Source organism: Lithobates pipiens, unplaced genomic scaffold, assembly GCF_037356315.1.
Source record: "Lithobates pipiens isolate NorthernLeopardFrog02 unplaced genomic scaffold, aLitPip1_a1.2 Scaffold_3, whole genome shotgun sequence".
In the NCBI taxonomy this organism is placed as follows: Eukaryota; Metazoa; Chordata; class Amphibia; order Anura; family Ranidae; genus Lithobates; species Lithobates pipiens.
The window spans coordinates 48,024,734-48,039,756 of record NW_027507790.1 but is presented as its reverse complement, the minus strand read 5'-3'; the positions used below and the strand labels follow the sequence as shown (position 1 = coordinate 48,039,756).

General features: G+C 41.1%; 1 protein-coding gene across 1 annotated transcript in view; it reads right to left on the bottom strand.

Annotated features, from left to right (window-relative positions):
• Positions 1-2,969: 2,969 nt before the first annotated feature.
• The window catches only part of UBE2L3 (ubiquitin conjugating enzyme E2 L3), a 34,790-nt gene continuing 22,736 nt past the window's right edge, over positions 2,970-15,023 (bottom strand). Inside the window, exons 3-4 of the mRNA XM_077461627.1 lie at positions 12,261-12,447; positions 2,970-3,923 (exon numbers count right to left, since the gene is read on the bottom strand). Of these exons, the coding sequence (XP_077317753.1) occupies positions 3,769-3,923; positions 12,261-12,447 (342 nt within the window). The 3' untranslated portion in view covers positions 2,970-3,768. The remainder of the gene's footprint in view (positions 3,924-12,260; positions 12,448-15,023) is intronic.

Below are 15,023 nucleotides of genomic sequence, written 5' to 3'. Positions count from 1 at the left end.
GTCGACATTTCTGGAAATGTAGTTTCTGAAAGAGACGTCAACTTGTAAGAATTTCAACTGAGCTGCAGGAAAGGTAAGTATTCACTCAGTCTTCTTTACATGTACATTTTATAGTTACTTGCATTTCGGCAGCCAGATCACTTTAATTAACACTTGTCAAGAGGGGAAAAAAGTATGGGCAATCATTGCTGCGCTCAAGTATGACAGCCAAGCAAATAGGATTTTTCAGAACATCAGCAATGGCTGCCCCTGTATTTGTTCTATGACATTTCCAAGACAACTGAGCACATTACAAGCAGTAGAATTCTAAATATTTTTTTTTTTGCATAGTGCGTTAAAGATCTTTAGAGAAGACTATACTCAAAATGAATACAGTAGAGTACAAAGGCAACATCTACCGAAATACAGCTGATTTCCAGTCTAGGTATTCCATGGAGGGATACAACAGTCATTCTGGCACCTACACCATACATGGCTGCACAGCAGAAACATCAAACATGTCAAGGCAAGAACCTTTTACATAAGTAAAAGTTGAGAAAAGTTATCATTAGCTCTTGCACATAATGGACGTTCACTGTAACCTTAACTGATGTCAGTTAGCACCATCCATCATCACAACACACACATTTGAAGGAATGAAAGGTTTTTGAGGTAAAGCTGCTGTTGGGAAGAATTTTTCCTGTGCACACCTTGTTTCCCGTGTAAGTTTATTGATGGAAACTGCAATTCTGACACTAGAAAAAAGGAGAAAACTGCAGAAGAGTATCATTGTACGCTGAGCTAGTTCATGACATACAATATCAAAGTGCTATCAATAGAATGAACTGTGAACTTTACAAAATGGTTTTCCATATTACACATGCTATTTTAAGCTAATGTACAAAGTAAAATAAAGAACACTTAAGATTCCCAACACAGACTCAAACAGTGATTTTAAATTAAAATTGTGAGCCAGCATCTCTTTGTTGATTTTCAGCACACACAAAGCTTGAAATATCTTCAGAAACGTACTCTGACTTCTCTAGTGTACAATATGGACAGACAGTACCAACAGTGAAGAAACATTTAGAAAAACTGCAATGTTTTTCATGGTCACAGAGTCTGACAGATATCCTGAAAAACATCATTCTATATCATCTCAGCTGGGCACTTACAGCCCTCCTGCTGTTAAACTACAAGTCCCACAATGTCAGGGCATTGTGAAATATGTAGTTCCTCAGATGAAGGGCAGCTAGCTGTCCAACCTGCTAAATGTCATGACACAGTCTATTTAAATATAGGGCTATCTGTGCAGAACATGAATTGAACATAACAACATTTTAATAACATGACAAAGTGCAGTAACACATAGCAACCACTGAAATATTTAATTATTATAATTGCTGATGAGAACTAGTTGTTATGGCTTGCTGCACTTTACATCAATTCGTCCTGCTCTAAGGGTATGTACATCACGTTCCCGTGCAGTGAACAAACCATTGCTGTATTTACAGCCACAACTCTATTCTTTACAACAGGACAACACAACGTACACACATAAAGGGCCAACTGCAAGGCAACCTGCACGACAGCAGACATTTTGTGCAGTTGCACTTGGACTGTACCTTTTCCTGCCCTCAGCCCTTCTAAGACCCCTTTCACGCTGGGGGCGTTTTTCAGGCACTAAAGAGCTAAAAATAGCACCCTGTAAAGCTCCTGAAAAATGCCTCCCCTGCAGCCCCAGTGTGAAAGCCCAAGTGCTTTCACACTGGAGCGGTGCACTGGCAGGACATTAGAAAAAGTCCTGCAAGCAGCATCTTTGGAGTGGTGTATACACCACTCCTCCACTACCCCTGCCCATTGAAATGAATGGACACCACTGCCAAAGCGCCTGCAAAGCTATTCAGCAGCGTTGTTTTTTACCCTTTCTTCGGCTGCTAGCGGGGGGTTAAAAAAGCTGCTAAAACAACGCTATAACTATCTGCGCTTTACCGCTAAAACGGCCACTCTGCGAGTGTGAAAGGGCTCTAACAGTTTAATACTCACCTCTCCTTCACCCAGTGAGAGATTGTGGATGAAATTGCAAAGACGCTTGTCAGAATCTTCTAATCTGGGTCTGTACATACCATGTGCACTCTCCATTCAAACCTACATAATTTTTATGCGGAGCACAGAGTAAGAACACTCTATAGGATGGAAAGGAGCATGCACAGTGCATGCATATTCTCTGGCTTACAAGAAATCAAAAAGTGACTGTGGGATTTTATCCACTCAATCAGGGACAGGCAAGTAAAGCCTGCCATAGACAACATGTTCGAATCTCAGTTGGTTCAGCAGGAAACAGCCTAGATTCCAAACATGTATGGACAGGCTGAATGTACCCAAGTTGATCAATCAACTTGGGTACAACCAGCCTGTCGGATTGTACATGTGATTACTACTAGTGGCTGTTCTAGCCACTAGCAATAATCATTGTGTTCTCCTGGAGGAAGAATTGCCCTGTCAAATCACACTGTCTATGGCCGGCCTTAGACCAACAAGGGGCTGGGGGCAGGAAGAGCTTCTAGACAACAACTGTATACCCATAATGAGGTCTACATATAAAGAACAGGTATTATCCAGTGAACCAAGTTACTCTGGGTAAATGCTTCATCATATAACTCTGCACCTACCCTAAAAAAATCTATTAGTTATATTTTTCTTGATCCTGTTTGAAAGAATAAACTTTTAAAACCAATACCTTTGAAAGCATATACCCTTTACCAAAAAGTGAAAAATTCGACTATATCACTTCATGAAATAAAAATATAATCTGGATTAAGTAAATTAGCAGTTTTGTATCAATAAATGTCTGCCCAATTATCTGTATTATACAACATAGATACCTATAAGCAAAACAATTTTCAATCCTAGAGTTGCAGAAGCAGCTCTTAAGCGTTCAGAAAACTTGACAATTCTTCAAAGACACAGAGTCACAACAGGGCAGCAGCTTGGTTTACCCCTTTAATAAACATTATTTTAACATCCGGCAGAATTACAGAAGAACGGGCTCATTTCCAACAGTTTAATTTTTTTTCTTTTTCTTTTTTTTGATAGTAACTTTATTTTCTTTGTTACAAACTGAAGGAGAACTTACCAAGTCCCACAAAGCACAGTGCAACATTGAAAGGAAAACTAAGAGCCGAACGTTCAATGATCCCCTCCCTTGAGTGGCTCACGATGGACCAAGGTTATGTATCCCTTTAAATGTCAGAAAATAGCTGTCATTGAAAAGGCTACAAATGGGAGGGGGAGTGTTAGACTAAAACCTAACAGATACAGGGCTTTTATCAAGATGTGTCCAAAATGAACTGGTGATTTAAAAAAAAATTGTATGCGATGCTACAATTAAACCCTAAAGGAGAAAAAAAAAAAAAATCAAAAATTTCTTTTGCGTGTCATTTTTTCTTTCTGACCAAAGTGAACAAGGATGAAATATTTTCAGCAGTAAGAATGGCAAGAAGTGATATATATATATATTTTTTTTTTACACAGAGAGCAGAACTGCACTCCCATTTTCACACTGTTTTTTTTTAATCCTCCTCTAACAGTTTGCAGTAGAGTTTAGCGTAAATCGCGGGTTGATGCTGCGCCTCTGTTCCATGTTCCCGCGGAGTCCTGCCTCATGTGTATTTTCAGGGGAGGGTGAAGGAGGGGATTCTGAACTCGCTGACTCCAAATCTTCAGTTGCGCTTTTTGAATTTGTGTTAATTCTTGTGTGTGTGTGTAAGAGATCTTGTGTATGTGTGTCTAGTCCACAGGTCGCTTCTCTCCGTATTTCTTTGTAAACTCTTCAGCATTCTTACAGAATTTTTTACGGTCCTTTGAGTATTCTTCAGCTAGGTCTGCACGCAGGGGATGCTCTGGTTGGGGATCGTTGACCAGGGCAATAAGAGACTGAATGACTAGGTGAAAGAGAAAAACAGTTCAGAAAGGTGGGATAGCTCACAGTAGACAAAGCTCCTATGTCAAATAATTACAAGAATTTCAAAAAACAATTCATTTACATCAGACATATCAAACTGTTGTTTTTTTAGGCCACATGTCCCTCAGTGGCTTTAAGTGGAACTAAACCCATTGATTTAACAGTTTAAAAACACAGTTACATTTCCAGTACATGTCGGGAATGTAATGGTCACATTAGCTGTGCTCTCACCTAAACTGTCTAATTAAATGGCTGGTGTCCTAACTGAACACATGTTCAGTATCATGGCAGTTGAAAATCAAACAGAGGCCAAGATGACCTCTTCCTTGGCTGAAAACTATTGGAGGGTTTACTTCCAATTTAAGTTTAAAAGTGATTGAGGCCCCAGCTGTTATTCAGTTGATAGTTTCTTTTACCATTTTGCAACTAAATTTAAAATGCATCTCTGGTTAAAATATACATTCAGTAGTCTGTTGGTAAAATTAATACCTTTACAATCTTAGCAATTTATTTTTTCACAGCAGCATTCTTATCCAATTGTGCATAAAAGTCAGATTTCAGAGACTCCCTTTACTACTTTTTCTGCAGGGGACCGGAAGCATGTGGCTGCTTTATAAGCAGCAGAGTGACTGATCAAAACCCCTGTCCTTAAGCTGCAATTGTGCCGACAGCAACAATTTATCTGGAAATGAACAGAAGGCAGTAGTATTAAAATTGAGCATGATTCCTTTCCGGTCTGTGCTCTGCCCACTCTTAATTAGCTCTACTCGCCCCATGCCTCATATTATTCTCTCTGTACCTTAGCCACTGATGATATCCTAAAGCTTGATGGAATATGTTGGCATGATGAATGGTGTAGCATGAAGAAAGGTGTGGGAAACAACATGCTGCACCACAGTGCCAACCCACTTTGGCTGAGCATAGCAGGAAATAAAACTACGACTGAAGACATCACTGGTACTTTTAAAATTGTGGTTTTTGTTTTTTTATTGGTGGAATGACATTTTATAAATAGAAAAAAATAAAATTATGCAGGATATATCTATCTTTCAGGTGTTCTGGGAGCAAAATACATGTCTATACTTTGAGACTACTATGTTGTGCCAACATTTTTGTACTGTAATTTCTTCATAAAAAATAAAAAAATAAAAAAAAAGGGAGGATGCTAAGGTAGAAAATTGGTTGTAAGGATTGTTAGGAGTATCCTTGGGATAAGCTTTAAATTATTTAAGGCTGGAAACTGCAGTTTTTATTTTGATAGGAAGTGGCATGTAGCAGACATGTGGGTCCATTCATTTTGTTTAACCACTTGCCGCCCGCCCTATAGGCAATTGACGGTGGCAAAGTGGTTGCATAATCCTGATCGGACGTCATATGACGTGATCAGGATTATGAGCCGCCGCTGCATGCCCCCTGGGGCGCGCATCGTGGCGATCGTTGTTGCGGGGTGTCAGTCTGACACCCGGCAACTACGATCTCGGTAAAGAGTCTCCGACGGAGACTCTTTACCATGTGATCAGCCGTGTCCAATCACGGCTGATCACAGTGTAAATAGGAAGAGCCAGTGATCGGCTTTTCCTCACTCGCGTCTGTCAGACGCGAGTAGAGGAGAGCCGATCGGCTGCTCCTCTGACAGGGGGGGGGGGTCTGTGCTGATCGATTATCAGCACAGCCCCCCCCCCCCCCCCAGGATGCCCACACTGGACCACCAGGGACGCCACCAGACCACCAGGGATGCCCAGCAAAAGGTAATCCTCCCTAGACCACCAGGGATGCCAGTCAGTGCCACAATGGATGCCAATCAGTGCACATAATGGATGCCAATCAGTGCCCACAATGGGCATCACTGATTGGCATGCATTATTGTTTGGCACTGATTGGCATCCATTAGTACAGTATAACAATACAATGCCGCCTATCAGTGCCCACCCGTGCCGCCTATCAGTGCCCACCCGTGCCGCCTATCAGTGCCCACCCGTGCCCATCTGTGCCGCCCATCCATGTCAATCCGTGCCAGCTATCAGTGCCAATTTGTGCCACCTATCAGTGCCCATCCGTGTCGCCCATCAGTGCCACCTGGCATCCATTAGTACAGTATAACAATACAATGCCGCCCATCAGTGCCCATCCGTGCCGCCTATCAGTGCCCATCCGTGCCGCCTATCAGTGCCCACACATGCCCATCTGTGCCGCCTATCCATGCCCATCTGTGCCGCCTATCCATGCCAATCCGTGCCAGCTATCAGTGCCAATTTGTGCCACCTATCAGTGCCCATCCGTGTCGCCCATCAGTGCTGCCTGTCAGTGCCCGTCAGTGCCACCTATCAGTGTCCATCAATGCCACCTCATCAGTGCCACTTCATTGGTGCCCATCAGTGAAGGAGAAAACTTACTTATTTGCAAAGTTTTGAAACTGAAACAAAAAAAAACATTTTTTTTTTCAAAATTTTCAGTATTTTTTTGTTTAGCAAAAAATAAAAACCGCAGAGGTGATCAAATACCACCAAAAGAAAGCTCTATTTGTGGGGAAAAAAATGATAAAAATTTCATTTGGGTACAGTGTAGCATGACCGCGCAATTGTCATTCAAAGTGCGACAGCGCTGAAACTCAAAATTGGTCTGGGCAGGAAGGTGTTTAAGTGCCCGGTATTGAAGTGATTAATCAATTCAGCCAACAGTTTGAGGTTTTACGATTTACATACACACACAAAAAAAAAAAAGTGACCTTAATTTTCTAAAACCAGCATTACCTCCCGTGCTGCATTAAAATTACCATCTAAATATTAACCTTATAAAGATAACAACAAAATCTATACAGAATTTCCACTAACGGTTGTAGTTTTTCGCAAATTATATACATCAAGTCAGAATGAAATTAAAAAAGTAGTTTTTCTCAACCCCTTTATACCATGTAGGGAACCTTAAAGTAGAACTATGGGCAAAAATGTTTTGTTTTCATTTTGGATAGATACATTTCCTGCAAAACATGTAGGGGATGTTTGTGCACTGAGGACTGCACCTATGTTCCATCGTGGAGAATATCCAGCATCAGCGTAACGTGTATTGTCATATTATATGGTTTTTTTCTATTATTTTGTAAACCCCTGTTGTAACTTTTGTCTGGATATCTAGTTTTTAATTCCGCTTTATCAATATATATATATATATATCAATATATATGTATCAATAAAATGCATACCTTTTACTTAATGTGTAATCTGTCCATAGTCTGAACAAGACTATGCAAGGCAAATCTGCAAGTTTTTTCTTTCAGTTTTTATGCACAATGATGTGATCTTGACTCCTCTTATTCTGTGTCTGCACCAATATCAAGATGCTTGCTATGGGAGCAGACATGCGGGCTCACTCTGAGCCAGGCTGTGTGTGTCAATAGACACTCAGGATTTGACTGACAGCAGCTGGAGCCAATCAAAACCAGGAAGAGCGGGAGAGAAGACCGGCAGCTGGGCACAGTGCTAGATCAATACAGGAGTCAGGTAAGTGACAGAGAGGGTAAGGAGGGAGCACACAATGGAAGGTGTTTTACCTCCAAAGAATACAGTAAGGTAAAGAGCCTGACACTATTTTGATTTCTAACAATGCTATTTTGATCCACTCTAACTTGATGTGTAATTCTTATGAAACTACTATTGGGCTTTCACTGTCCATCAAGAAAGAGTTAACCCAAAACATTTTTTGACAGTAGGCCTTCACAACCACAGCATATGGAAGAAAAGATATTAGTGCTGTCTTTTTGATACAGGCTATATATATATATATATATATATATATATATATATATATATATATATATATATATATATATATAGAGAGAGAGAGAGAGAGAGAGAGAGAGAGAGAGAGAGAGAGAGAGAGAGAGAGAGAGAGAGAGAGAGAGAGAGAGAGAGAGAGAGAGAGAGAGAGAGAGAGAGAGAGAGAGATAAAGGAATAAAACAAACAAAACCCCCATGAAATGAGACTGCCGTGGGCAAAGCTAGCAGCAAATATAACAACACCCACTGATGTCTCATCCTTTGTACAAAGTTTATGGTAAGTTTGCTGGCTAGTGTCTAGTTTTAAAGGATAAGTTCATCTTAGGGAACATGTTACACCCATTTTTTCGGTGGAACATGTAACATGTTCTCACTGCTGCAGCCTCTCCCTGATCTGCTGCCTCTAGTGACAGCAAGTCGGGGATCTTCTTTCACAAACTCACTGTCAAAATTTAAAAACAAAAAAAAGTGCCTGCCCAGCCGTGTCATTGATTTACAGGGTTCTGTGAATGGGAAAACTACAACTAGCCTTCAGCTTTTGTGGCTGATGGCTTGTATTTTTCAATGAACCGATGAGCGCTCTGGTAGTTCATTGAGTATTCCTGTCATTGTGTAACTGTGTTTGTATGAGGTACAAGCAGATAGCTTACATGAATAGTCTGCAGGAGCCCTGCATTGCACCCATGGTCTGCTGATGGCAGGTGCAATGCTTTACAGGCTCCTAATAAAAAATAAAATAAAATAAAATGCACATTTTTTTTTTTTTTTTTTACCTGAAAATAGATGTGCATTTATATGGTGAACTTATCCTTCAAAGCTCTTACCAGCACAAACGAACATATATAGTGCAACATAACTTCAATCCAGCTTGAATTGTCCATGTTCTCTAACTTCAGGTGTCACTCTCTTGATATGGCATCAGAAAGTGTTCTTTTAAATGATTCACCATAGTAAATACCTACAGTTTCTGTTATTCAGTAAGTAGCTAAAATATGGAACAAAGGGGTTGATTTACTAAAACTGGAGAGTGTAAAATCTGGTGAAGCTCTGCATATAAACCAATCAGCTTACAGGTTTATTTTGTCAAAGCTTAAAGTCACTGTAAAGGCAGACTTTTTTTATCTCAATTCATTCTATGCATTAAGGGTCACAGGTAAGTGTCTGAATGGACACAGTGAGCTGTGACTTGGCTCGGGTGTCCCCATAGCAAGCTGTTTGCTGTGAGGGCACTCAACAGGAGGGAGGGGCCAGGAGCACCAAAGAGGGATCCAAGAAAAGGAGGATTCAGGTTGCTCTGTGCAAAATCACTGCACAGAGCAGGTAAGCATAACACGTTTGTTATTTTTAACTTACAAATAAACAAAACTTTCAATCACTTTAACTGAACAAGCTAAAGTTAGAAGAGGATAGGTTACCATGCACAGCTACAGCAGATTTTGCACCGTCAAGTTTTAGTAAATCAAAGAAAATCATTGCTTATCTTTGAATAAAATATTTGGGAGAATGCGTGCGTTTGTGGACATGTCTTGTGCAAGATCAAGGTCCCATTTTTTATTGTAGCAGGCACTCTTACTAACAGCCCCTCCTTCCAAAGCAAAAAAATAGCCCTGGTACTTCTGGGTAAAGGGCACACGCAACACCTAAACTCCATAGCAGCTAATCACAAGGCCTGAACATTGCTGCATAGTGGTGGTGTGTGTGAAGGGTGATGTGCTCCATGCAAATAACAACTTTCATAAAGTCACACCATCTTTAGACTACTTTCACACTGAGGGACTAAAGCACTAAAAATAGCTCCTGCAAGGCGCCTCTCCTGTCATTCCAGTGTGAAAGGCCGATTGCTTTCACACTGGAGCGGTGCGCTGGCAAGACGCTAAAAGAAAGTCCTGCAAGCAGCATCTTTGAGGCACTTTAGGAGCGGTGTATGCTGCAGCTGTGCTTTGCTGGTGCTTTTAACCCCTTTTCCGGGCGTTAGCGGGGGTTAAAAGCGACCCGCTAGTGGCCAAAAAGTGCTGCAAAAACAATGGTAAAGCGTCACTAAAAATAGCAGCGTTTTACTGCCAACGCCCACCTGTGAAAGTGCCTTTAGTTACAGATTTAGTCAGCCAGTGAAAGTAGTAAGGGTAGGAGAGGGTAGCTTTGAGTGCCTACCACAGGGTTAGACAAGTAAACCTGTAATGATTTATGAAAAACAGTCTTTAGTTGCATTCAGCCAATGAATTGTAAAAGTATAATACATTGTATATGTACTCAATATTTATGAATGCTGGAGCAATCCAATGCATTTCTCAATTTCTACCCTTGTGGGCCCGATTTAACCTACGATTAGTCTAAACTAGTATCCAGGACCAAGCAGGGTGAACCTCCCCAACTTTAGCATGTCTCCAAGACACTGAACTTAGCTTTTTGTCCAAGCTGGTACTGCCACCAGTCTAAGAGTTCTCAGTATATTCCTAGGAAGAACTCATACACTTTGTCATGTGCCAACTTAAAGCGATTGTAAAAGGCAAGTTTTTAAATAACAAATATGTCTATACTTACCTGTGCTAGCATGGATTGCATACAAGCATATTATGTCAAACTTACCACAAAACAAAGCCTTCCAGCGATGCAATCTCCTTGCTGCAGACGGCATCCATCTTCACGGCCTCCAGCTCTGTGACTAGCGAGGTAGCTGCCAGTCACGGCACAGGGCTCTGTGGAAACGGCACAGGCAGCTGTTTCTTCAGAGCGCATGCACCAGTGATATTTACTGCACATGCAGCCAGTAACATCTCCTAAACGGTGCATGTTTACACTACCTATAGGTACTGTATACTGTGAAGATGTACACTGGTCTTTTTCATTCATCTGTCTCTACCAGCCCTGCATGTGAGAGTGCAGGCACTTTTTACAATCAGGGTGAACACACCCTCTTGCAAATTCACCATTGAAACATATGAAAAGTAACTTAGAACATGTAACAGTAGCTGGGCTAAAAAAAAAAAAAAAAAAGGTAGTGAAGATCTAGCTGTCTCTGAAATCTATTGGTTTCACACGTTTGTACTGAACTATAAACACTGTACGGTGTCATGTAGCACATGTAAGGCCTCACTCCAATCTCCTTTTTGACTACAACTTCATTGTTCAAGTTTAATCACATTAAAGTGTCAACAGAGACTATTTGCCCTGGAGCACATAAAAGCCCTAAAACCTGGATTGCTTTATTTCACTCACAAAATACCCAATTCCCCTGGATAGCTGAACCTTTCAATTCTTTACCTGTTTAGTATATTCCCCAATTTCATAAAGCTATCAACAGCAATGTGCAGGAGCTAGTGGGACAAAGTGCCTCAATAAAAATGGCACTTGCATAACACATTACCACATTTCAGGGGCCCAAGGGCAAACTTGATTGGCACTTTGCGATGTTAAAGTTTGGCACAGATAAAATTTAAGTTTAGTTGTCAGTTAACAAATGTGTTTTAAAAATAAATACAAATAAAAAACACTCAATTCAGCACCGCATTTTCACAGCCTCTATATAGCTACCTTTACTAATAAATATACAGCCAAAAAGAGAAAAAACACAATTTTGTACAAGGCTCGGTTCACACCTATGCATTTTTTGGCGTTTTTTTTTTGCAGAAACACACTACAGTTCACTTAACATGGTTTCCACAGCGTTTTTGCAAAGGGTCAGGGACTTTTTTAAATGCAAAATGGTGCTTTTTTTTTTTGTTTTCGTCTTTTTTGGATCAATAGACTTTAATGGAGAAGCTGCAGAATAGCATGTAGTGAGTTTTTGCAGCAATCTGCATTTTCTAATCTAAAAATCATTTAAAAAAATGCAAAACGCAAAATTGCAGCAAAATCGCGTGTGCAAAAAATTAAAAAACACTGCAGAAACAATCACATGCAAACTGCATAGGTGGGAACTAAGCCCAAGAGCCTATTACTACATCTGAGTTTTAATTAGTTGAGACGCATAACGTTCATTCACATGCGTGCAAACGGTCACTTTCAAATCTGTATTTTTTTTTTTATGGATATAAACATAGCTCTATTATAGAACACATAGCAGCGTTTAGCCCTCTATAGCAGTGATCAGCGACATAAAAAAAATTCCAAATCCTACACTCGAGATTAGTACTGTGGCTTAATTTTCGCCTAAATATTTGTAAATATGTGTACACGCGTAAATGCATTTCAGTGGACCTAGAGGAGTTGATGAAGAAATATACTCTGCTAAACACTGTACAGACACGTGTTTCTAAACATGCATGAAGGCAAGTAGCTTACGTGCCATTACATGTTATTTATGCTGGATGTTTCTGCCAGCAAGATCCAGCATAGGTATGAGTATTTGAATTACCACTGCATGCATGAAAATACCCTTACTGGAAACCACAGGAAAAAAGTAGCAAGTAGGATTTTTCCAAAAATCTATAGATGTAAACTGTGCTTACATGGTTAACTCTAAAGTGTTTCTTTTGCTGTTAAATAAGATTTTTAAACAAATTCAAAAATTCAAATTCAAAAATTCAAAGCCTATTCCATCTTACCTTGGTCAGTTTTGGTTGCTGGTTTCCAGTTTTCAGCGCTGATCACCGGCAGACATACCTGGCCCTTCTCATCAATATTCGGGTGGTAGATTTTGGTTTTGAATGTGATCTTGGGTGGTTTAAATGGGTACTCTGCTGGGAAGTTAATTTCAATCCGAAATGCACCTTTGTCATATGGGGGATTGTCCTGGAGAAATGAAGAAGAAAAATTTACTAAAGAAGATCTTTATTCAAAAATGCCTTCCTAAACAGTAGCATAAATGTCACATAACTCATAAAACTAAGCTAGGACTGGACAAGTCGCAGTTACAAGCTCCTACAGGAATAGGTCTTAGTTGCTTGCCAAGAGCAAGATTGCAGTATATCTCATACCAGACAAATGTAATGTTACATGCTTTTACTGACAGTGGTGAAAGCCACAACTAACAAACACCAAACATTCAGTGTGCAGTTAGAACTTTGAGGAGTGCTTATTTTATATTGCATGTTGAAGAACTGGACAACAGAGAAGATTATCAGTCTAGGAAATAGTTCTGCATGAAAAGGTCAAAGGAAAGACTCCAAAAGTCTTGGAACAAACGTGTATTATTGCAAAGGAAGCTCTAAGGTTAGCAGTGATCCTGTGAAATGTAGGACAGGGGAGAGGAAGATCCTGCTGTCAAGGGGCCGATGCTGGTTTAGTCAGAACAAGGAGGGCCCAGGTTGCTGGTGGAGTTAGTTGCAATGGACACATAGGGAATGAATGTGAATGCTATGAGGGAGAGATCAGACTGGATTTGTTTGGCAGAAAGGCAAAGGCAATATATTGGTCTAAAGAATCCCAGGCTGACACTGAGGAGGGGGGCAAAGGTAAGTTGAGCTGGGTGGAAAAAGCTCAACATAGGTGAGATAGAGAGTGAAAATTGCCAACTGTTCAGCTGGGCAATTTATGAGGACATAATATTCTGGGGTAAACAGCTTTAAGAAAACATAGGATAGGGAGCTTAGTGGCAGTGAAAAGTCAGGGAAGTGAGACACAGTGGTAGCAAAGCACTCAGAATAGCTCCACTAATGCTAAAGCTGAACTCCAGCCTTACCTTCTGTCTTGCACAGATGTACAGTCTCCTTTCATGTACTGACATTAATTACCGAGATTTAACTGTACACTGAGCTTTTCACGGTGTGCATTAAAATATGCAGAAATCAGATACAGCCTACCTAATTTTTTGGTTGGAGGAAATCCAACATCATGCAATCTTTTCCACTCAAACCTTACTGACTCTGGCACACACCTTGTATTCATTGGATTTCAGTTCCTTCAACCATGGGAGGGTCAGCATCACAAGTAGAAGTTACCTAGGGTAGTCTAGAGACTCACTGTATTTGCATTTTCTCCAGACTAAAGTCCACCCATTAAAGTAGAACTACAGGCACATGTTTTGCCCATTAAGGGAGGGTTATAACCCCTGTAAAGTTTATTTTTGCCATCTTTGTCTGATTTTGCAGATTTACCTTCACTTCCTATCCCATAGCCAAACAGGAAGTGAGTGGAAATCCCTGCAAATTAAGGAACTCTTTTGGGGACCCCCCCAGGTCACCAGCACTAGTATGCCCATTGGAAGATTTCCCCTACAGCAGGGCCATAACGGCTCTTCTTGACAGAGCTGCAGTCGTGGGCCAGCAGAGAGATATATGTCATCTCTCACCGCCCGCCTGTCCGCATGTTAAGTTTACCCGCTTGGACACCGCTGGGGAGAAGTAGTGACAAGCTGTATATGGGTGACATAAATAAACAGTGTTATGTGAATAAATTAAACACACTCTTCCACAGCAAGGACGATCTGCTCTCCAATCAAATGTGATCACTCTCCTGCTTCATGCTCAGCTGTTTTTGCGTCCACACTACTGGCCTGTTTCACTGGTTGTGAGTGCTCCAAAAAACTTCCTCCGTCCATCATATAGGGCAAAAAAAACGTATATAGTGAAATAGGTTTTAACACATCAAAGCTTCTTTCTTTATTAAAAAGCCCACACATGGCCAACAACCAAAGGGGTATGTAAAAAAAACACAGCAACACTGCAGCATACAAAAAATGTTTTCCTTAAAAAGGTTAAAAAAAAAAAATAAATAAATAAAAATAAACGGTGTCTCGTTATAAACTTCTATATGTTCAGCTGCTCATGCAGACTGTACCGTATGTCTGGTCCTTGGCTCCACCCGACGTGTTTCTCTTTAAAAAGCATCTCCTTTCCCAGCAGATGCTTTTTAACCAGTTGCCGACCGCCGCACGCCGATGTACGTCGGTACAATGGCACGGGCAGGCATAAGGACATACATGTACGTCCCTTGCCTCCCGCGGGTCGGGGGCCCGATCGGGCCCCCGCCCGGTGCCTGCGGCGGTCGGTATTCGTACGGGAGCGATCCCGGACGAGGGGACGGCCATTCATTCATGGCCACCCCCTCGCGATCGCTCCCGACGAATAGAAATCCCCGGTGACATCACTTCCTCTCCTGTAATGTAAACACAGGAGAGGAAGTGATGTATTCTCTCCTCCGTGTCGGTATTTTTCGTTCCGACACGGAGGAGAGCGGTTCAGTAAGTTGCACCAACACTCTACACACACAGTAGAACATGCCAGGCACACTCACACCCCCCCTTTACCCCCCGATCACCCCCCCAATTACCCCTGCCCCCCAGTCACAGTGACACCAATGTCATTTTTTTTTTTTTTTTTTTTTTTTTTGCATTGGTGTCATTTGTGACTGTAATAACTGTTAGGGCA